The following is a 22,164-nucleotide window of genomic DNA, read 5'->3' on the forward strand; positions in this document are numbered from 1 at the left end:
GCCCAATAAAAGATATTACCTTACTCACCTGGTCTGGAACCGACATGGCTATAACACCACAGCATACACCAGTACTAGGGGTTTAATGAGCAAGGGGGAAACTTTGACACTTTTCCTTCATGGGATATGGAGCCTATCACCCATAGATAAGGGTACGATTTAGTCACGGAGGTCACAGCAGTCACGGATTCCATGACTTCACCGGACCTCCATGATTTCTACACTTCAGGAGGTGGAGACGGGACTGTGCGACCCTGCCCTGCAACTGGGGCTGGCTGGAACCAGGACCCTGCAGCCCCAGCCCTGCGGCGTCCCGGCTTGGTGGGGGCTGCAGCCAGAGCCATGCACCCCTGCCCGGTGGCTGCAACAGGGGCCATGTGCCCCCCTTGCAGCTTTCCAGGGCCATGCGCTCCACGCCCCCGCTGCAGCCAGGGCTTGGTGGGAGCTGCAGTAGAGGCTGCGCACCCCTGTCCCGCAGCTGCTGCCAGCTCCAGAGCGGGGCTGTGTGCCCCCCATGGCTGCACCCCCGCTGCAGTCGCTGGGACTCCATTCCCCCTCCCACCTAGCCCTGCCTCCCCACCGGTTATTTTTAGTAAAGTCACGGACAGGTGAATTTTTCTGTGAATTTTCTGTGAATTTTTCTTTATTGCCTGTGACCTGTCCGTGTCTTTTATTAAAAATAACTGTTACGGAATCTTAGCCTTACCCAAAGAGCCCAGGGTGACAGTCTCAGGTCTGAGGGACTGGATGGCTCAAAAAGATAAGGGAATAGGATACAGCGTCCTTTTATCTCTAGGGCACTGGTTCCAATTTCCAATCCAACTCCAGGTCTGAGGCCTGGGTGAACCAGGGAATGGAATACAGAGTCTTATCTCTAGATGTGTGGTTCCAATCTAGCTCCAGCTCAGAGGACATTCGTTAGTCTTGGGGGATGGTAAGGGCACATGGATTATTTTACTTCTAGTTCACCAGTTCCAGTCTAGTCTCAAATCAGCCCTGAATCCAAGAAGTTTCTATATACTGGTCATTCATTGGGTTATGTGAAATGAGCTGGTGCGTATTAGGCCAGTTCATAGTGGCGCAGGTACCCACATCACAAAGAACACCTTCACCATAAGCACTAATACGCCCCCTGTTAGCAGCCTCAGAAGAGAGGTCAAGGATTGAAATGCCCATGAGGACAGCATTTGCCTCACCCTAGAGGTGCTCATGCCTGATCTTTCCAGGTCAGACCTGAAGCACATTGATGAGGGACAGTGCATGGTGGAAGTTTGCACCACCATTGTACTTGCTCCAGATATAGATCAGTGATCAGCACTCCAGAGCACTAGCCCTGTCCCACATGCCACTCACAGCAGGTTTAAATGATCTCATCTCCCCACAGCCACAAGGACAGGATGAGGAGACTTTACCTTCAAGATGCTATAAGTGTCCTCTTCATCTGGCTCTGACACTGGAGCATAGGTGACTCCATTCACAATTATCTTCTCTGCGGCAATGCACTCCTCCTGGGGATCCATCGGCAGCACGTCTGTGCCATGATGATATCCCTGAAGTTCCTTCACTGGCAGCAGGTTATACACCTGGGCAAACAGAACTGTGTCACTTGGCCTCATCAGTGCCGAGTGCCATGAAACACTGCTGGGGGAGACAGACAGGCAGAGGCAGACAGACGGATATAGAGAGAGAAGGTGGAAGTGATAGAAAATAAACCAAGAGCGGTAAATACACTACAGAGCAGGGAGCAGGAAAGAGGGATGTGGGAAGCTGCTTCTTTGGCTGAGGGCAGTTTGTTGCCCTGGCTATTATGATCAACTATATCAAAGTATCTGCTAAAGGTGCTCGTGCTCAGATCAATGGCCCTTCTTTCCTAGCCAGGGACTGTTAATTATAAAGTGCCTGAGACAATAAGGAACAACCTGGTCTAGGCCTGTAAGCGCTACATCAATATAAGTAAATAAATAAATAAATAAATGAATAGGCCCTGAACAGGAGAACATCTGCAGCCCCATTGACCAGGGCTGTTTCCAGACATAATAGCATCCCAAAGGAGTTGAAAAAGTTCTTGGGATCTAAATGGTGCCCAGTTCTCTGCTTCTCACCTAACTGAAAGAAGATAAGATAAGGGCAGGACAGCATTAAGATATCTGCACTGACAGAAGGGATTTTTTTTTCCAGTAGATGCCACTCCTCAGCACTGAGCTGGTCTTTCTTGGACCAGGCTGCATCATTTTCTTCTACCATGGCCCCTAAGAGAAGACCAGCTCTTGCACCTGCTGATCAACGGGCCAGGCTGGCACTTACAGAGCTGGGCGAGAGCTCAGCTTCTGGCTTCATGAGGAGGACGCTCTTGTCCACAGCACGGACGGCACACAGGGAGCCCGGGGAGGCTCCAACCCGGAGGTGAGTGTCGGAGGCAGGGAGGCCCTCGGCCGGTGAGAAATGCAAGTTGACCTGCAACCCCAGGAAAGGTGTTAGAGGAGCTACTTCTTCAGATACCTTCACATGCTGCCCCGCAGCACAGCTCAGTCCTGGAACCACCTCACCCAGCTCTGCCAATCCCCCTCAACTCTGCTCTGCAGCCCCTTGCTATTCCAGTCTTGGGCTCCCCACACAGATATACATTATTATCTACTGACATTCAGTTACTCTCTAAGGTGGCAGTGGAGCAATCAGTGCCTGGTAAATTCTCTGTTCCCATTGATGACTCAGTTCATGATTTTATGGCTACCATGAACACCATGACACTACCCCAAGTAGTTGCTGGCTCAGCTTGCACAGTGGACACACCTGTGCTCTGGGCCCAGAGCCTATGCTGCATCCTGGATATACCAGGAGGGATTGTGGGCCATCAGGGAGCTGATTTTACAGCAGCCCTGGTAAAATGAAGAACAGCCTAGGACCTGAATGCTGCAGATGTGTAATGGCTCCCAAGAAGCCATCCATCAGCTGGAGATTGCCAGAGCACTCCAACAAGGCCCACTCCTCATTCTATCACCTGACGAACACTAAGCCCTGCCCTTGCTGAGTTTAGGCCAGTGACCCTGACTGAGATTCTAGAGGTATTGGGAATACACTGAGCCACACAGGCAGTGCTATGGACCCATGTCTTCATTGGCTGATGAAGGCCAGAGGGCAAGGACTGGGGCCACAGCTGGGGCCTGGTGGAAACTGTCAACCATTCCCAGGCTGTCAGCTTCTCTTAAGGAAGCTACTGTGTGGCTTTCACTTGTCACTTGATGCTGACAATCTGGCTGACTGGAGGCCAGTACCTATTCTTCCCTTTTTGGTTAAGATTATTGAGAAGGTTGTGGTGAAACAGCTCTCACAGTATCCAGATGCCTTGGCTCCCCTTGATACTGCCCAGACCTAGATCTGGTATAGTGACTGCACTAACTGTTTAGGTAGATGATCTCCAGATGATGAATAAAGATCAGGGCCCAGATCCTCAAAGGTATTTAGACCCCTAACTTCTATTGAAATTAATGGAAGTTAGGCACCTAAATACCTTTGATCTGGGTACAGGTGTCCAAGCGGATATTATCAACCACCTTTGATACCACTGATCTCAAAGAGGCATTAATTTTCCTGTGAACCCTAGGAGAGGAGGGGCTGCCCTTCAGTGGCTTGATGCCTGTCTCTCAGACGAGTCCCCAAGGGTAATTTTGGGCAATTGCTCTTCTGCTCTGAGGGCTCTCTCATGTGGGGTTGCACAGGGCACATCTTGTCCTCTCTCTTCTTCAAAGAGTATATGGGGTCATTAGGAGGACATGGGCTATGGTCTTTCATGGGCTATGGTCTTTCAGAGCTCTCCTCTGTCTCATCCGATCTAGTCAGTGCTACTGAATGCTTTACTGATTGCTTGATATAGCGTGTGGCCTGGATAAGGGTAGGCTGGCTGGAGCTCACTACGGAGGAGATGCAAGTGATGCTGGTAGGATGGAGGGAAGCAGCCAGAAGATACAACAAGAATTAGATCTGTCCCCTGAATGGAGGCTGTATGACTGTTACCTGTCCTTCATGATCTGCACTGGTTCCCTATCAGTTACTGGGCTGCGTTTAAGGTGATGGTAGTAAGGTAACTAGATTATGACCTGGTTACCTGACAAACCCACCTCCCTCGCCATCCCACAGTGCCACAGTGGAGATCAGTGGAGGTGCTAGAGCTGGAGCCCTGTCTGTTTTGCAAGGAGGGGCTCTTGGTAGTGTGTTGTCTGGGAGGACCCTTTGGCTATGAAATCTATTCCACTTCCTCACCTCGTCCGAAATACCACAAATCATTTAATCTTAGGGCTATTTTTAATATATGGTAAAATCACCAAGAGCGTTTGGTAAGTGACTGTTTTAATGTTCGTAAATCTAAATAAAAAAATACACACTGCTGCTGCTCTCTAATCAGTGACTTCAAGGAGTGAATTGGGGTTTCTCTATCAAGACACCCACCTTATTGGCAAAGCAATTTTCGACCTGGAATTTGACTGAATCAGCAATCGGCTCCTGACTGGGTGAAGTGGTGTATATGAGCATCTGTGCAAGGGGAGCAATATCAGACTCCACGGGGAGCATCAGTGAGAAAGTCCCATTAACTGGCAAATAAAACAAGAGAGAAAGGCTGTTATAGGAAGTTGGCTCCAGGCCAGGGCCACACACCTCTCTAAAGTCTCTAGGCTTCCCTTCATGCCAAACTTGTTACAGCTGGGATTCCAACCACATGGAAACACAGGGAATGCATCTTGATTTACTGATGAGAACATCAGCTCTTACTGTCAAAATCTGGATTCAAATCCTGCTTTGGCACATACTGGACACATGAGTTTGGTGAGACTCAATCTAGTTTCTAGACCCTCATCATTAACTGTGTCCCTTAGGAACCCAGAAGCCCCGCATGCCCTGGAAAATAAAAGGGAGGATTTTGTAAGAGCCTGGTGGCTGAGGGAAGGATGCAGAGTGGGTGGGATTTCTACCCAAGGGTTAAAGCAAACCCAGCCTGGATTACTCAAGATGAGAGTCTCCTGCGACTGACATGAGTGACAAAGAATATAGCAGTCAGGAGATGTGAGGAGCTGGGGGGATTAGAGCCTGGCCGGAGCTGCAGAGCTAGAATGGCTATAGAGGAAAAAAATTCGTTCTCCCCCCCTTTTTTCCCCCATCTCAGGGGATGGCACATGATGATCCTCTCACTGCATATGGAAGCAGCCTGTGTTTCAGTCACAGTGGCCTAGCTTCCCGGGACAAAGATAAGGGAAGGGGTGGTGAGAGCTCACCATCACCATGCTCCACAGCCAGAGCCTGGGTCCCTGCTCGCACAATGCCTCCTTTGGCCATCACCTGCATGGAAGAAGAAGCCTTCCTGTTATGGGTATTCTGAGTAGGAGAGGCCTTAGAAGGGGGGAACCTGTGAGAGGAATTTCAGGAATTTTGGGCCTCAGGTGACTGGAGCCAGCAGAGCTGCTCTGTTGATCTCTGCTAGCAGAATTCTTTGTGTTTAATCAGGGGCAATAGAACCCACTTCCTCCTCTTCTCCTCATAAAATATTGGTACCCAATATTGGGGCTGAGCAAAGAGCATCAGCCCAAGGAAAAGAGTGTGAAGGGTTATGGGTAACATAGGTACAAGTTCTTGCCCCAGGCCACACACAATTTGTGGCCCCACCTAGAATTACTGTCCAGAGACTGATTGTCTGGCAGGCCTTCGGCCTATCTGTTGGTGTCACCTATATGGAGACAAAGATTAGTATGTCCAGGTTTACCAAATAGTAGAAGACGATTTCCTTCTGCTCCCCTATGGCCTCTGGCTTCAGGATATAGTGCACCCGGACTTCCTGAGTATGGCCACAGCTTAGCGTCTCTGACACAAGCTCTATTTTGAGAAAGCTGTTACTCGAAGAGTAAAACCGCTTTGCTCTGAAATAGCCCAATTCGTATGAAGGACTGGTCCAGGAACGGTCGTAACAGTAGGTGCCTGTTTTATGAGTTGCCTGGTAACAGAGAAAATATTTATATAAATCATTAAAAAATGGAATTGAAATTCACAGCATGTGTTTAAAGGAGCGAGATAATAATGGCCTGCTTCTGGAAGGTGCGGGGTGCTTTGTTCATCAGGGAGTCAATAGGAAATCAGGGTGCTCAGCATTTCATAGGATCAAACCCACAGAGGACATGGGTTCCTTGCCTTGTACAAAACAAGACACATTATTTATTTATTTAGTAGTAGAACAAATCCAAAAGGCCTTACTCAGCCAGAGCTCCCACTGATATCAATGGGAAAGCTAGTCCATTATTTTTATGACATATTATTTGTATAGCACCAAAAGCGTGCTAAGAACTTTACAGACAACTACGAAAGATTTACCTTTTACCCACAGAGTTTAAAATCTGAACTGAACAGCAGTTTTGGAGATGAGAGAATTTTGGTCCGAGAGAGGAGAGAACTACTTTGTATTTGCAGGAGGAAGTTGTTTAATGCCTTGAGCTTGCCCCATATACTTGCCTTTCTTTATTTTTCCCTGTCTGATTTGAAATTCTTGAAATTTTTCCCTATAATCCCTGAAAATTTCAAAAATGTCCCTGGTACATTGTGGACATTTTCAATGTTTTTAATTTGGGACAAGAGAATTACAATGAAAAAATCAAGCATCATAGAATGTGCCCTCTTTGAGGGTGAGATAGTAGAGAACTAGTCTATTTTCCACCTGTTATGTGTTTGGGCAATAAGATAGGCCACATATTAACCCTTGTTTATTCTGATGTTGCATCTCAAGCTAATGCAATCTCAGCAGGAAACTCTACATTTGGGGCAAAGAAGCCATTTGTGTGGCAGGTTGATTTTTTTTTTATGGCAGCTCAAAGGTTTTGAATGTTGGAATCAGTCCTGCGGGGATGGGGACTGACAGGCAGAGTGAGATGGTCAAAAGTATAAGATAAATACAATTATCACATTTGACTACACAACTGATGGCAGGGCTATTGCCACCTCACGGATATGAAGGAGATATAGATATATATACACACACTGCCTGGGTGAGGGGATATCTGTTTTCAGCAGAAAAGCTGTAAAACAGATATCCTAACAGATACTCCCTTTGGAGCCCCATCAGTAACTCCCCGCCCTCCCCCAGCCACTCACTCTGAGCCCAATGGAGGCAAACTTGAACTTAGATGTGTCCAGGGCAAACCGTGCTCGCCCCTGATCATCCGTCGTGTAGTTGACTTGATAGTCGCTCTCTTCCACGGAAATCTGGACTGTTTCATTGGTGATTGGCGCATTGGTCCCATCCACCAGCTTCACCTAAAGGAGATACACCAGTGCTCCATATTTACACTAGGCAAGGAAGGTGGTGCCCACAATCTTACTGGCCCTTTACTCCGTCACCATGAAAGGTGCTTGCTGTGAAACACATTGTGGTTGGGGAATCTGCTGAGGGACTCTCGGAAGCAGGTGGCAGTGAATATGCCAGAGGATACTGAAGTGTCTGCGGTGAGGACAATATACCCTGTGCCCAGAGCGGGAAATGCAATCTCAGAATCCAGTTTCACTGTATCTTTCTCATCCCTGTGGGTCAGATGAGTGCGCAGTGGGCTCAGAGGTCACACATCCCAGAGCTGCGAGTCTCCCAAACAGCTGGAGAGTTAGAAAAGCAGCACCTTGACTCAACCCAGCAGGAGGCATCCTCAGAACAGAAATGGGTAGGCAAAGGGCCAGAGGGAAAATTCCACCACAAGTGTTTCCTCTGGGCCCTCAGGACGGTCAGGGAGAGTGACTGGGGTCTCACAGAGATAGGTAAACTCTAGCTCAGTTTGAGCATAACCAGCTTTGCAGAACCCCAGGTCCTATGCTGCAGAGACGCTGGTGCCAGAACTTGTGATGAAGAAGCAAAGGCACGGGGTGTTAAAAATACTCTGATCCAGCAGCTCCCAGAGAAGGAGAGGAGATATCACCACCCTGTGACTGCAGATTCTGTGGCACACTCATTTGATGCTCACATGTCATTTAGCTGCTTGTGGTTTCAGAGGTTCCCTACCTGACCAAAGAAGGGGACCCCAGGCTTGTAATGGGAGTCCACCTTCTCAAAGGTGACTTTGCTAATGATGGATGTGAGTTTGCAGGAGCCCGTCCCAGATAACTCCACCCCTGCAAGAGAAGAGAACAAAGAGGGGGCATGAACTAACACATCTGAATCATGCCTTGCAGCCCACTGCTATTCCAGCCCTGGACTCCCCACTGCTATTCCAGCCCTGGACTCCCCACATTTCTCTGCCAATGCCCCTCAGCCCCCAGCTATTCCAGCCCTGGGCTCCCCACACAGCCCTGGCAAGTCCATACAATTCATACCGGTCTCCTCCTCTTTAATGTTGGCTTCCACGTGGATTTTATCCTCGTACCCAGCTCGCCTGAGCTGGAATATCTTGGTCTTTACCACTTCAGAAATGCAGCCGTGGCTGTCTGCCTGATGGACAAAGAACAACAAAATTCTTCAGGACTTTGTCTCTCATTCTCCTGTTTGTAAGGTTTACCATACTCAGAAAACCCATCCCTGCCCGCTGAACTGAGAAAAAAGAAATTGGCAAACGCCACATTTTCACTGTTCAGGGTTTTTTTCCCCAGATTTGGAAAGCCCATAAATAAACTGACAATGAACATTCTGAAATATATAGCAACATTGCTGCCAACACCACCCAGTACCTGCATGCTCATCCGACAACCAAAATTAGGAGACTAGACTATTATGTGCCACAGGCAGAGAATAAGAGGGACTGGGGTGCACCAGTGCCTCAGGCCACTGAAATGGCAAGGAGTCCAGATCCGTTATTACTGGTACATCTAGTCTGGTATCCCACAGTGTTTTCAGCGAAAAAACCCCATTAACCTATCCAGTCCAGCTCCCTGTCAGTGCAGGATTGTACCCATAGCATATATAGTTTTATTATCCATGCCCCCTCACACCACTCCACGCACCAGAGTAGCAATGACCCACCTGTCCGGAGAATTCCTCACACACTGCCTTTGCATCCTCACCATAACAGGAGGTGCCTGGGTGGTTATATTTCCGGCACACACGGAAGTTCACAAGGCCAGGGACTGGCTTTCCAAAGGTGTAGCTATAACCAGGGAGGGGTGAAAGAAAACCAAGGCCATTAGTGACATGGAAGAGATGGAGAGATGGTTAGTCCATCCCCACAAGGACCAGGGCAGGGCTGTTTATTCTCCAGGATGCAGCCTAGTGATTAGTGGGAAGTCCTTGGTGGCCACAGCTTTGTTAACATATTAGGCTCAAATTCAACTATGGAGTAAGCCCTACCTACATCAGGCTGACTTAGCCTGTTAGCTCTTTTGTCCTTCCTCATGAATCATTCCTTTCAGCCCCTCCACTATTTGTGTTACTCTTCTCTAAGTCCCCTCCATTTTCACTTGGATAGTGAGTGCCCAAGAAATAAAAGTACTGTTCTGGGAGTGGCCTCAACAAAGCCAGATAAGGTGTGCATCTACATGAGGGGCAAAACAGTGCTGTCAGCTGTCCCTCTGTAAATCCCATCCAATGTCACTGAAGTAATTTGCCATGTTTCTTGTATAGCCGAGAGCAGAACTCAGTCTTGAAGAACCCATTGCAAGAATGCCGACTGCTGGAAATGCTTGGCTGAATCATTTGTCTGCATGTTGCATAGTGTCCAATTTTGACAAAACTACTACACATCAAACATCTTGCAACTCAGTGTCGCAGTGCATTCTGCCGTGCATTTCTGAGCGCCCACCATGAACTCTGGACATTGCCAAACATGAGACACTGCACTGAGGGGCAGCACTAGGTGAACTAGCCGAACCAGGGTTGCCTTGTAGTTTCCCCATCAACAATGATGGAGCAACCTTTGTTAAAAGCACCAGTCCTACTGGACCTGAGCCAAACACCTCACCACAGTCATTGCAATCAACAACTGCCGAACACCTGGGATAGCTCTTGTGTTATGGCCACAAAGGGTGGAGCTCAAGATGCTCCAAGCAGCAGTTGATGAAAAGCTTGTGAGCCTATTATAAACAGGGCCTTACAGGAAGCATTTCACTTCTTGATCCTGGGCCATGAGGCCTTTGTGTATAGGTCCCAAAAACTGTATTAAGAAATATTTTAAAGCATATTGATCTCAGCTCCCAGCTAGGGCTTCATTAGCAACTGGGCTGAGAGACACACCAAAAAAATGGAGTGAATGAAAGAATGATACTCACAGACCACAGACTGTCACCTTCAACTTCTCCTCCAGGATGCTGATCATCTTGGGCAGCTTCACCAGCACTTCAAATTTGGGCAGCACTGCAGAAAAGAGACCAAAAGGAACCACAAACTCAGTGGAAAGGGGGTAACATGATAAGGAGAGCTGGTTATTGCACCAAGGCCTCTTTCTCAAGCAGACCCAAAGCATTTCATAGCCTTTCTCATTGGCCTGATTTTCTGAGGTGCTGATCACCTGCAACTCCCATTGAAGTCAACGGAGCTACGGTTGCTCAGCACCATTTAAACTAATGCCATATTAGTATGGAGATTACTTCACCTGCCACCAAAATACAGCTGCCTCAGAGCTGGAACATGGCAGCCAGTCTATCCCACAATGGTGTCTGACAACAGACATATTTATTAAATAAATCACATACATGCAAACGTGCACAGAGGGAGCTAAGACTAAACCCGGGTTCCTTCACTTCCAGAATTACATGCCTCTAGCTAAAGGAGATCTCCCCTAGCTGCTGGTAGGGAAAAAGCCTTTTTTCTTCACTGTGAGCCAGCCACGAGAGGGCAGCATCACACACACCACGCCAGCCACACTACACAGCAGTGTCCTAGGAGGAGCAGTGAACAGTTTCTGTGGTGGGACCGCCAGAAGGCGTTTCAGGGAGGTGGAATGGTAATGGAACTGGAATGTGGTCAGAGTAATGGGGTTCACACCCCTGCTCTCGCAGAAAGTTCCTCAGGACTTTTATTAACCAGGAGGAGTCAGGGCCTTGGCCTTATAGCGCATCTGAAACCTCAGGACTCCAGCAGCACAGTGCCACTAGCTCCAGGCTGCTGCACCGGTGTCAGCACTGACTCAAAGGGGAGCATATCCCTGTCTGATTGGAGCCTTTCTAAGGTGGCTGTGTGACACATGGCTAGAAAGGGTTAAACATCCCGCAAAATAAATAACCCTCAAAAGACATGTGGGGAGATAATATTTGTGGTTTTGTGAATTTACATATGTAATGTAATCAACAGTCCCTGTCTATGCTGTAATCTGATCATTCATAGGTCAAAAGAACATCCTAGCATTTAAATGAATTGTAAACGCAGGATATCTCAGTATTCATCTCTCTTTGAAATGTACTGTGAATGGTGAAGAAACAAGCAAATTGCCCTATGTTAATTCTATGGCTAAGTACTGGTAATGGACCTCCTTCAAAGTCATCCTAATTACCTTTTGTTCCCAAAGCAACTCCAAACTTGCCAAAGAGGACATGAAATTGTATAAAAAATCCTTGGGTCCTGATTCTGTCATCTCAGATCTGCTTAAGCTTCATCGGGGGAAGTTTGAGTCACAAGACTGAGGTCCCAGTTACACTGGTATGCCCTGAATATGATATTTGGACATTGGACTATAACCTATGAACTATTTCTGAAAGAACTCTTTGCAACTACAAAGCTCACCACCTCTGCTATGAATCTGAACCTCAATGAATTGAACTCATGTCTGTATGTATATTGATCTTTTAACCTATACTCTCTCTCTTTTGTTTTTTAATACATTTTAGTTTAGTTCATAAGAATTGACTGTAACCATGTATTTGGATAAGATCTGAGGCATTCATTAACCTGGGAGGCAATGTGTCCGATCCTTTGGGATTGGTAGAACCTTTTCTTTTATATGATGAAATAAGATTTTCAGAAATCATCATATTTGGCTTAGGTACTTGGATGGAGGCCGGATCACTTTAAGGGAACTGTGTTGTTTGGACTTCTGAGTAACCAGTAAAGTAATAAAGAAGCTGTTTTATACTGGCTTGGGAAATCTAAGTATTGGAATATCCACCAGCTTTTGGGGGATTGTCTGCCCCATTCTTTGCAGTTCACCCTAATTGAGTAACCACAGCTGGCCCCCACTGGGACCCTGATCACAGTGTGTCTACCACTCCAGCAGTGAAGATCTTGTACTGATGGTGCTGGGTTTCACACCCTGAAATCCAGGGCTGGGGTGGAGGATTCACTGAGTTCTCTGGTACTCAACCCTCAACATAGGCAGTAAAGGACAACTCTGAAGAAGACACTACCCAACCTGTGGGAGTACAGACTCCTCCCTGCCCCATTCCAGCTGTACAGAAAATGCTGATCAGATCAACTGACCCATTCAATCCAGCCTTCATTCTCCATTGTCAACACCTTGGATCAGCTACCAGCAACTGGCTTGACACTATGAAAGCAGCCATCCTTACCATATTCCTTCACAGTAAAGGGGTGTTGCACCTTGTCCCCAGAGCCCTTTTGCACCACCACTTTGTAGGTCCCTTGGATGGGCTCAGAAGTGAGGGGGAAGGAGAGCTGGGTGAAGCCCCCTTTTAACTCAACTTCTTGCCACTGATACAGGCGGTTCCTCTGGGGGTCCTAGAGGTGTCAAGACCACAAGATTACTTGGACAGCAAAGGGTGATGCCGGTGAGAAATGAGAAGCATTGGCAGAGTTGTGTGGGGAGCCCAGGACTGGAATATCAGGAAGGTTGCATGGCAGTATTTGGATGCATTATTGGCGCTATGGGGGGTAAAGCGTATCCCTCTTCCAGTTAGCACTATGGGTCTAAATAAAATCAGCAAGAAGCAGCTTGAGGCAGCCAGGGGCTGATTGCTGCCCATGGTGAGATGTGATGGTTCTGAACATGAAGTAAATTCCTCTACTTACCTCGATATAGGCCAGTGGAACCTGGAAAAAAGTGCAAAAGGGAGAATGAGTTTAGAATTCATACCCTAGATGGAAAAGTTAGCAAGTGTTGAAAAGGATCAGAGACATTAATGTACATAAGAACAGCATCTTGAGTGACACCAGCTAGGCTACAAATTACCAGGGCTATGGATCATCGTACTTTAGTCATAAACCAATCACCAGCTAAACCCTGGAAAAAACGTCCCTCCATGGGACAGCACTACATAATGAGATGCATTGTGAGAGTTTTAAAGCTTCCTGTGAGGCATGTGGCACTGGACCCAGTCAGACAGAGGACAGGATTGAAGTAGATAGACCATTGGTCTGTTCAGCTCTAGCAGGGAGGCAAGATAGCAGCATGGTAGACTCAAGGTTGTGAACTGGTATAGCAAGGAGGAGGAATACCAGGATGTATGGTCCAATTGCAGTGATCTGGTAAGGGCAGCTCCTACGACCCAAGTAACAAGGGAGTTTTGCTTAGTACTGAGGTGGCCAACGGGATGTTGTCTGTGTGTCACGTCATTCCCAAATCTTTCCAAGATTGTAATGAGAATACTTTATGAAGTAGCCTAAAGGAGGAGTCCTGGAGTATCAGAAAGCACTGGGATACCCCTGGCACTAAAGCCCCACCTTAATCTGGGGAACACCTCCTCTCGAAGGGATGTTTCTCTCATCCCTTTCCCCACACTGATGACTTAATGCCTAGCATACTTACCAACCTATTCAGAGGATGGAAGTTTTCATCCAGATAGACAACTCGAAACAGGACTGAGAGAGACAGACAGACAGACAGACAGAGAGATTTCCATGATGAGACATTCAGCCACCAAATCAGGAAATGTCCGTCATATGGCATGATGGGAAATGGGATATGGAGTCTTTCATCTCTATGGACTTGGGTTCACTAGAAAATTAGGTCATGTTAGAACAAGATCTTGAGGAATCATGTTAATTAACACAATGTGAAAAGCAGCTTTGCAGTCAGTGTAGACATGGACAAGTCATATTTCACATGGTGGCTACTGGTCATGGGTAAATGCTACTGGAACCGTAGGATTCACCAGGACCAGCTGACACAATGTTAAACATGGCTTGTTTATGTCTACACTGATTGTATGTAACATCATGTTAATTAACACAGTCTCTCAAGGTCGTGTTCTATATAACGAGGTCATGTTAGAAAAGACAATCCCTAGGAAATCAGCTCCATTCCAGCACCAGATTGATCGTCCTGAGCCATTACTCTTAGGCTGAGAATACTGGCTCAGGATGATCAAGGAAAATAGTACAGAGTTTTCCACCTTCAGGGTACCAGTTCCAATTCAGCTCCAAGTCATGGGGATGGATGGCACAATCAACATGACTTATGGAATTCTTTCACCTCTATGGCACTTACTCCACGTCTATAGTGAGCAAAGTCAGTTTCCATCCTGAAGGCTATTTGATTGCCTGTATGAAATGAATGCATCCGATGAAGTGAGCTGTAGCTCACAAAAGCTTATGCTCAAATAAATTGGTTAGTCTCTAAGGTGCCACAAGTCCTCCTTTTCTTTTTGCGAATACAGACTAACATGGCTGCTCCTCTGAAACCTGTATGAAATGAGTTGATTGGGCCTTGGTCTAGTTCATAGTGGGACAAGTATCCAAGTCATAAAAATACATCATTGCAGTGAGTGACGTCTCCTCTTTGGTGGTCTCAGTAAAGAGGATGAAAACTGCATAGGCCACAGAATTTGAACTCCCTCTAGGCACGCAGGCAGCATGTGTGCATGTGTGTGTGGCTTACATTGGTGCTCCCCAAGCTGTACCTATGCAGGGGATAAAAACATTCTTCATTCTCCGGGGACTATTGATCTGGCACCTTCAGTGCACTGCAGATGTCAGGTCAACATGGATCCAAGGCTTATAAGGGCTTTGAAGGATTTCCTGAATGCAATTCCCCACCCAATTCCCTGCACCTGTTTGTCCCGGTTTGTAGATGGGTTTGTCTGTCTGTACAAAGACCAGGCTCTTTGAGTTCTTGACCAGCACCGATTTCCGGCTCCTGAACTCCAGCGTCGGCCCCTTCACCAGCACCGTGAGAAACGCTGCTGCCGAGCTGTTAGATTTGGGAAGCTAGAGAACAGTAAAAGAACCGCTGCCTTAGAGACTCCCCTCAACAGCCTCTTTAATTGAACCTGCCTTTGAGAGATGAGGGCTTTGTGGGAAGCCATCACAGGCCCAACCACAGCAGTGACAAGGATTAGCGCAGGGGGCAGGGGCACCCATGGTGACCTCCCCTATCTCCACATTTCCACTAACATCCCCTCTAACCTGCTGCTCTGGGTGCTTTGCAGCAACAGGGCCTCCACCAGCTTCCTCCACCCCAGTCGCTCTGACTCTGACAAATTTCCCCTTCATGTCTTAGCCCAAAATGTATCTTCCTTTTTTCTTGCCATCCGCAGAGATTGGGAATAAACCCCCTTCCTCCTGTTATACTGTTCCCCTAAATGAATTCATCCACTGCAATCCTGACTCTGTGGAAGTGTCTTTTCTAGATTAAACATATTGACTCCCCGCTCACGTTAAATCTCAATCTCCAGTCCATGTGTGACAAACCCTGGCTCTGTACACTGTATTCATCAGCTGGGATTTAACATCAGACCCAAAGGCCATGTCCCTGTACTCTTGTTAGCTCTCAGTTAGTAGCAGGGTGTTAGTCCCCAAGGTAGCCAGTCGGAGTCATGATCACACACAATACACCCATTTATTACACCCACAAGACAAGCTATTCCCAAGCATCTGAGGTCCGATCTGAAGGGCCATTTGTACTTAACTGCAGCTGCTGGAAGTACAGTGAGATGAACCTGCTGAGTGGGTGCCCGCTACCACCGAAGGGTGAGATAGATCAGCAGGAGGGGTAGAGCAAACCCAGTCCCCTCTCCTGGCCAATAGTATGAGGGGATTGAAAGGCAGCTTGCTTTCTGAGGATGCAGCAACAGCCACTGCCAGCTGAGAGAGGCTCAGAAGCATTCAGCAGAGAGCAGACTGCTGATACAGGATTACTGCGTTCATCTTTGGTTGTAACTGACTATGCTGATGCCATTTGCATCCTTTCTGCCAACCTTACTAAATAACCCTTTCATTTGAGTTGGCATTACAGTATTGCCCACCTCAAGAGATCAACCATCAGCGTCAGACCCCAAAAAAATCACAAGATGGTTCCAAAATCGTGAGACCAAAAAAACCAAACAGCAAATCATGGTTTTTATTGTTTTTTCACTGTTCAAAACTCCCCTCTACTCCTCTGGCTATGTGTGTAGTGATCATTTCAGGTTGAAAAGTCCACCTTTCGTGCACCCAAAATTGCACACCTCTCTACAGCACCCCCTACTCCAGCAGCCCCGACTCCCTCCTGTACCCTGATTCCCACCCCCGCATCCCCGGAAAGTCCTTCTGCCTCCCTCACATGCCTGCTGCCACTGATCAGTGGGACCCTGAAGAGGAAAGGTCAGTGATTCTTTCTCACCATTGAGAACTATCACATGAGGAGCCACAGAGAGCCTGGCCACTGTTTATGAGGCACTGCACTGTGGGGTACAACTCACACAGTCATCTGGCCCAGGGCCGCTGAAACCCTTGTAGCTTCCTGTCCACACTGGCTAGAAACCATTGCAGTAGCCATCTGGATAGCATCTGTCTTGGATGGTTTAGACACAACAAATCCTGCCTCTTGGTGGGGGGTTAGATAGATGACCCTTGCAGTCCCTTCTAACCCTATCATTCTGTAATTCAACGGTGCAGCAGCAGCTGGCGTTGAGCGAGAGATCTCGTCCCAGGTGTTCCAAAGGATTGAAGAGAATTTCTAAGAATAAGAAGGGGAGTGACTTTGCAGGGAGGACTGAGAAAGTTTCCAGCAGCAGAGAGGTGGATCTTGGGGGCTGGGTTTCCAGCAGTGGGGGAAGGAGTTGCATATGGAGTGGGAATTGGGCAGGTCAAGCATACAGCAGGGCAGGCCCCAGTCCAGGCAACCTCCTCTATTCTCAGACTAGCTCCACTTAGTTAACCTTGCTAAACAACCAGAGCTCCAAGAGTTAATCGCTCTGGTTACTATCCTTATTGCTTTACTGTTGACACACATAATAATCGTTGTGGGGGGTCAGAGACTCACCGTGAATGGGACGCACTTGAACACATCCTTCTCCGACACCACGTCTGCGATCAGGCTCCTGTTCTCCCCTGCGTATTCCAGCGTGGTGCTCAGTGTCACAGACTCGTTCAGGTGGGTCAGCTGGATACAGACCTTTTCAGGAACGTTGGTGTGGATCAGAAAGGGCACTAGCACCATGTACTGCCTGGGAAGGGGAAGGGCACAGGTCAAACAAACCAGTTTGATGGTCTCAGCCTTTGCCTTCCAACAGGAGCTGTATATTTTATCCAAATGACGGGACTTTTCCCTTGTGTCTCTAACGTATTACCCAAGGGAGGTGCTGGTGAGTGAGGAAGGGCCAAGGTGACAAGTGGAACAAGACTGACAGCTGTTAATGCTAGCGTCTGACATTGATCCACTGCCTGTACCCTGGTATGGGAACAGTGGCACTGGCAACTCCACGCCACACCCTGACTGCAGGGTGTGTATTAGAGAGGAGTGACAAGTGCCAGAAATGACCACAGCTGTCCCATTTGCTAGATAATGTAATCAGGATTTACAAACGCTCTTTCCAATTGGTAAACAATAACAGAGTGTTAACTCCAGAGCTCTCTTGTACAGTCTGAGACGTGACCTTCAAGGCAATAGATACTAGAGACACAATGTGGCAGAGATTATGTAGTAAATAGTAGACGTTATTTAGTACAGTTACTGCAAATGGCCACGAGGTGGTGACAGATCTTAAGAAAGGACCAGAGCAAATGCACTTTACATGGTCTCCCTGGGACAAAATTTCTTCCTTCTCCCCGACCTCTTTGCATCTCAGCCAGAGCTCTGGGACTCTGCTAGGGTCAAACACTGAGCCCTGGTCTACACTACAAACTTATGTCAGTATAACTATGTCACTCAGGGAGTGGGGTGGGTGGGAAATCCACACTACTAAGCAACACACTTATAACAACCTAACTCCCGGTGTAGACAGCTCTATGTCAACGGGAAGGTTTCTCCCATCAGTATAGCTACCGCTTCTTGGGGAGGTGGAGTACTTACGCCAATGAGAGAAGTTCTCCAGTCGGCATAGGTAGCGTCTTCACTAAGTCCTACAGTGGTGCAGCTCGGTAAGTGTAGAAAAGCCCTGAATTCAGGTCTCCCATGTGGCAGAGCAGCATGTTAACAAGTAGGTGCCACAATGCTCAACCCCTTGAGAGCCCAAGTGCCAGCCTGAGTCACAATGTCCACACTGCTAGTTTTCGTGAACTAGCAAGGCTCACGCTAACTACACAAGTCTGTAGACCCAGCCTGGGAGGCTCCTTCCCAGATGTAATGTAGACATACATCAGAGAGAGCCTGGGAATCAAACCTGCCTCTCACACGTGGCAATGGAGAGCACTAATCTCCAGGGGGCAGTAACAGGCTTAGCCTTCCCAGTACTCCCAGTGACTGCCAGCCCAAGAGTAGTGACAAGGAATGGAGCCCTTGCATATCAGCACAGAGCATTAGCCCTCAGAGATCTCTCTGCTGGCTGGTATGTCGGGGGGGCTTGTATGTATCTGAGAGGGACCTGGGGTCAGTGCTAGCAGCACTGTTATCTCCTTCAATCTGTTTGCACAGAGGCAGCACTGACCGCATAGCTGCCATCTTTATCCGCGTTTGTTAAAACCTGACAGCTGCTTTGCAATTGCCCCCAGTGATTTTCTCGCACCAGGGGAGGGAGCAGTATTGCCAAAGCCCCAGGTGAGAGTCTCCCTTGTGGCAGAACCACTCGCTTTTATCTTTTAACAAGTGGGAGGGAATGCATGGGCAATGAGAGAGAGAGAGAGAAAACACAATATAATGCACTGACCTGCTGCCAGCCATCCAGGGATCTCAAAGCACCTTACAGGCATTAACGAATTCAGCCCCCCCCCCCCAATCCTCACACATACATCCCCATGTTAGTGATGGGAGGACAGAAGCACAGAACGGTGCAGTGACTTCCCCAAGGTGATAGAGTCAGTCAGTGGCAGAGCCAGGAATAAAACCCAGGATTCCTGATTCCCCAAAAACAGCACGAGCCCCCTCTGCATGTGCAGCTTACGGTTCGGTGGTGGGCGACGTGTCTCCAGGGAGGAGGAAGAGGAGCAGGAGGAAGATGTTCGGGCCACGGGGCAGCCTGTCCTTCCCCATGGTGCAGAGCGAGGACGGTGAGTGAGGCAGACACACAGCCTTGTCCTCTGGCTCCCTGCACCCGGGCTGTCCATTGGGTCCACCCATTTAAACCTCTCTCTGCAAACAGCCCCCGGAGGGCAAGATAAGGGCAGGGGGCCAGGACCATCTGGCAAATGAGAAGAGGAATGTGAGGATGAGCCAGAGCCAACAGCTCTGAATCAGGGCACAGAGAAGGATCTAGCCAGTCCCTGACAAACTAGGGGAAGGGGGTGAAGTAGGCTCTGTCTGATGGGGGAGGGGGACAGAAAGGAAGGTGGGGGAAAATGCGGAGATGGCAGAGTGGGCAGTGGCAATGAGAACCTCCTTTCTGATGGAGCTCAGCATGCGGGGCTGGCCATTTACCCAGAGCCAATGCTAGACGAGGTACTGTGGGAAGAGGAAGATGCTCCTTCAAATTGGGGGTGCAGCGGTCGAGATGTTTTATGGGAAGCAATGGGGGATGGGCCTGAGCCCGATTTGTATAAGGAGGGTGAGAACCGTCCCTGCTTGGTTTGAGAATGGGGCTCTCTGTTGAGCCCCCTTCCTTCCTCTGAGATCCCACCCACCCACCCCCACACATCTGCTTGCTCTCTCCCACGCACAGACCTATCCAGGCCTAATGCAGGCAAATGGGGCCAGAGAGAGGTTGGGCAATCACCTCTCAGAGATAACCCGGCCTTTGCCTCCCTGCCCAGGCACAGAGGGAGGGTAACAGGGTGGGATGGGGACCGGAAGCTGCCAACAATTTCACACATTAACAGTCTGTAACACATTAACCAATTCCCCAGGACAACAGCTTAGCTATCCCCACACAGCACATGAGTCACTGACCTAGAGCAATGGTCCACCTAGTGTAGTCTCCCACTTGCTTACACACTGGATCAGCCTATTGGTCTGTTTAGTAGAGTATCCTATGCTTGACAGTAGCCAGTGCTGGATGCTTCAGAGGGGGAGAGAAAGCCCCATAATGCACCCTGACCCCTCGCTAGCAATCTGCTCCTGCCTTGAGCATGAACATCCGTAGCTCTGGTAATGATTACCCTAGCAGCTATTGGCAACATGAATGCTCTTCTGAGTCATAGTCTCAAACAAAAGCTATGCTAACAGAGTTAGTTATGCTAAAGGGAAGTGTGTATGCATAATTTAAGGGGGAAAGCTTCACAGGGATAGAGTGATTATCTGAAAAACAAGCATTATAAAGCCAAGCAATTCTGAGTTAAGGTTGCATTTAAAAGAAAACCAAACATATTTAGATCAGAAGGACACAGCTAGGGCCCCCAAACAATCTTCACTCTACCCTGTAGTGACACAAGGTGAGAAAGAAAAAGGGACCCTTGAATCATTCTTAAAAATCAGTTTAATCTGCTTTAGGACTGCAAACCCTGAAATGCCAGGCTCATTCTAATGATCCAACTGAGTGACTAGAGGGCAGAGCTAAGGTGGTTTGAATGGCCTAGTTGTGCATTTCCCATAGCCAGAGGCAATACTGGCCGGGGAGAGGGCAATCAGGGTCTCACGCCCTCCCAGATTGCTCGATCATATGGTGCGTCCGGGCCTACTCCCTGCACTGCAGCTGAGCCAGTGAGCTGCCCCAGGCAAGGAGAGGCAGGAGTGGAGGATCAGCTGGGAGGCAACCCAGCTTTAACTTTGCCTGGAGAGGCAGAAGAACAATTGGGAGCTAGACTGAGGGGCCGCTGCTTTCCCGGGGGGGCTGCTTTCTGGAAGGGGAAGGGCTGCCAGGAAGGTTGGGGGGGCACGACTCCAGCTGCTCTGGGGTTATGCCCCCACACTATCATCAACAGGTCATCTATGCCCATAGCACTTGTCAGGGGAGTGTGCTTCCCACTTTCCCCTTCTCCCTGCCCCCTGTAGCTTTTAGAGGCTAAAACATCGGGGGGAGGAGAGGGCAGGGAGAGGGGGAAACTGGCAGGCAAACTCGCCTGACAAGTAGAGCTCTGAGCTCCATTACTGAGCCAGCTGCTGGGCTGACAACTGTGCAAGTTTAGGCTAGAGGCGGCTACTACCAGTTATCAAGAGCAAACGGGACAAATGACCTGTTTTGCCAAAAAGGAGCTTGGGGGAGGAGGGGGAAAGGGAGAAGGGGCTCAGAGCCGCTCCACGCCAGGGAGGGGAGTTGGAAAGAGAGAGGGGCTCAGGTGAGCTCTGTACTGCACGGGCTGGGGGTGGGGAGAGGGGCTCGCTCCAGCCCCGCATGGGGGGCCCCTCAGTCCAGTGCTGCACCATGCTGAGCAGGGGGAGCCCTTGGTCCGGCATGGGAGGCACTCAGGCTTGAGCTAGCAGCTTTCAGCCAGCTGTGCCTGGGGATGGGAGGGAATTGCTCACCACCCTTCCACAGGCTTCCCGCTGGGCTGGAGGCGGGGCCTCAGGGAGAAGAGGAGGCGCGGGGAGGGGGAGAGAGGAGGAGCAGGGGGTGGGGCAAGAGTTCCAGCCACTCCTGCGGGGCCCCCGAATTGGCTAGGGCCTCTGGACACGGTCCCCATCGGCCCATATGGTAATCCGCCACTGGTTTAGCCACAAGGGAGAGCTGTTCTGTGACAAACCATGGGAAGCTCATCAGCCCACGGGTGTCACAGATCATCATGGTAAGGGTGGGCAGAGACGCGGGAATTGTGGTGAGGACAGTGTGGGAGAGCCATACAAGCAGTGTTACCAAACACATGCCTTCCAAAGTCGTGAATTGCACTCCACTCCCAAATCATCAGGCTGGCTTAAAATTGTGAGTTTGAAAAAGGAAATAAACACATCACTGCTTATTTGGTCTGCCCTTCCAATTTTGGAGCCTTTCGGGTCCCTTTGCACTGCTCTGCTGGCACAAAGGAGCTGCAAGCCTGGAGGATCTGCCCTGTTGGACATCCCCCATCACAGGGGAATCCTTGTGTAGAGCAGAGCTGACACAATA

The 22,164-nt window shown here is 48.8% G+C and overlaps 1 protein-coding gene across 1 annotated transcript in view; it reads right to left on the reverse strand.

Moving 5' to 3' along the window:
• The window catches only part of LOC141974841 (alpha-2-macroglobulin-like), a 45,105-nt gene extending 24,862 nt beyond the window's left edge, over window positions 1–20,243 (reverse strand). Inside the window, exons 1-17 of the mRNA XM_074934856.1 lie at window positions 20,076–20,243; window positions 19,135–19,371; window positions 17,079–17,262; window positions 14,887–15,043; window positions 13,644–13,696; window positions 12,908–12,928; window positions 12,448–12,616; window positions 10,216–10,300; window positions 8,975–9,098; window positions 8,332–8,446; window positions 8,021–8,130; window positions 7,126–7,287; window positions 5,750–5,977; window positions 5,265–5,328; window positions 4,444–4,586; window positions 2,305–2,454; window positions 1,413–1,583 (exon numbers count right to left, since the gene is read on the reverse strand). Coding sequence (XP_074790957.1) covers window positions 1,413–1,583; window positions 2,305–2,454; window positions 4,444–4,586; window positions 5,265–5,328; window positions 5,750–5,977; window positions 7,126–7,287; window positions 8,021–8,130; window positions 8,332–8,446; window positions 8,975–9,098; window positions 10,216–10,300; window positions 12,448–12,616; window positions 12,908–12,928; window positions 13,644–13,696; window positions 14,887–15,043; window positions 17,079–17,262; window positions 19,135–19,310 — 2,112 coding nt within the window. The 5' untranslated portion in view covers window positions 19,311–19,371; window positions 20,076–20,243. The remainder of the gene's footprint in view (window positions 1–1,412; window positions 1,584–2,304; window positions 2,455–4,443; window positions 4,587–5,264; window positions 5,329–5,749; window positions 5,978–7,125; window positions 7,288–8,020; window positions 8,131–8,331; window positions 8,447–8,974; window positions 9,099–10,215; window positions 10,301–12,447; window positions 12,617–12,907; window positions 12,929–13,643; window positions 13,697–14,886; window positions 15,044–17,078; window positions 17,263–19,134; window positions 19,372–20,075) is intronic.
• Window positions 20,244–22,164: the final 1,921 nt, after the last annotated feature.

The sequence above is a fragment of the Natator depressus genome, chromosome 1, assembly GCF_965152275.1.
Source record: "Natator depressus isolate rNatDep1 chromosome 1, rNatDep2.hap1, whole genome shotgun sequence".
NCBI lineage: Eukaryota > Metazoa > Chordata > Testudines > Cheloniidae > Natator > Natator depressus.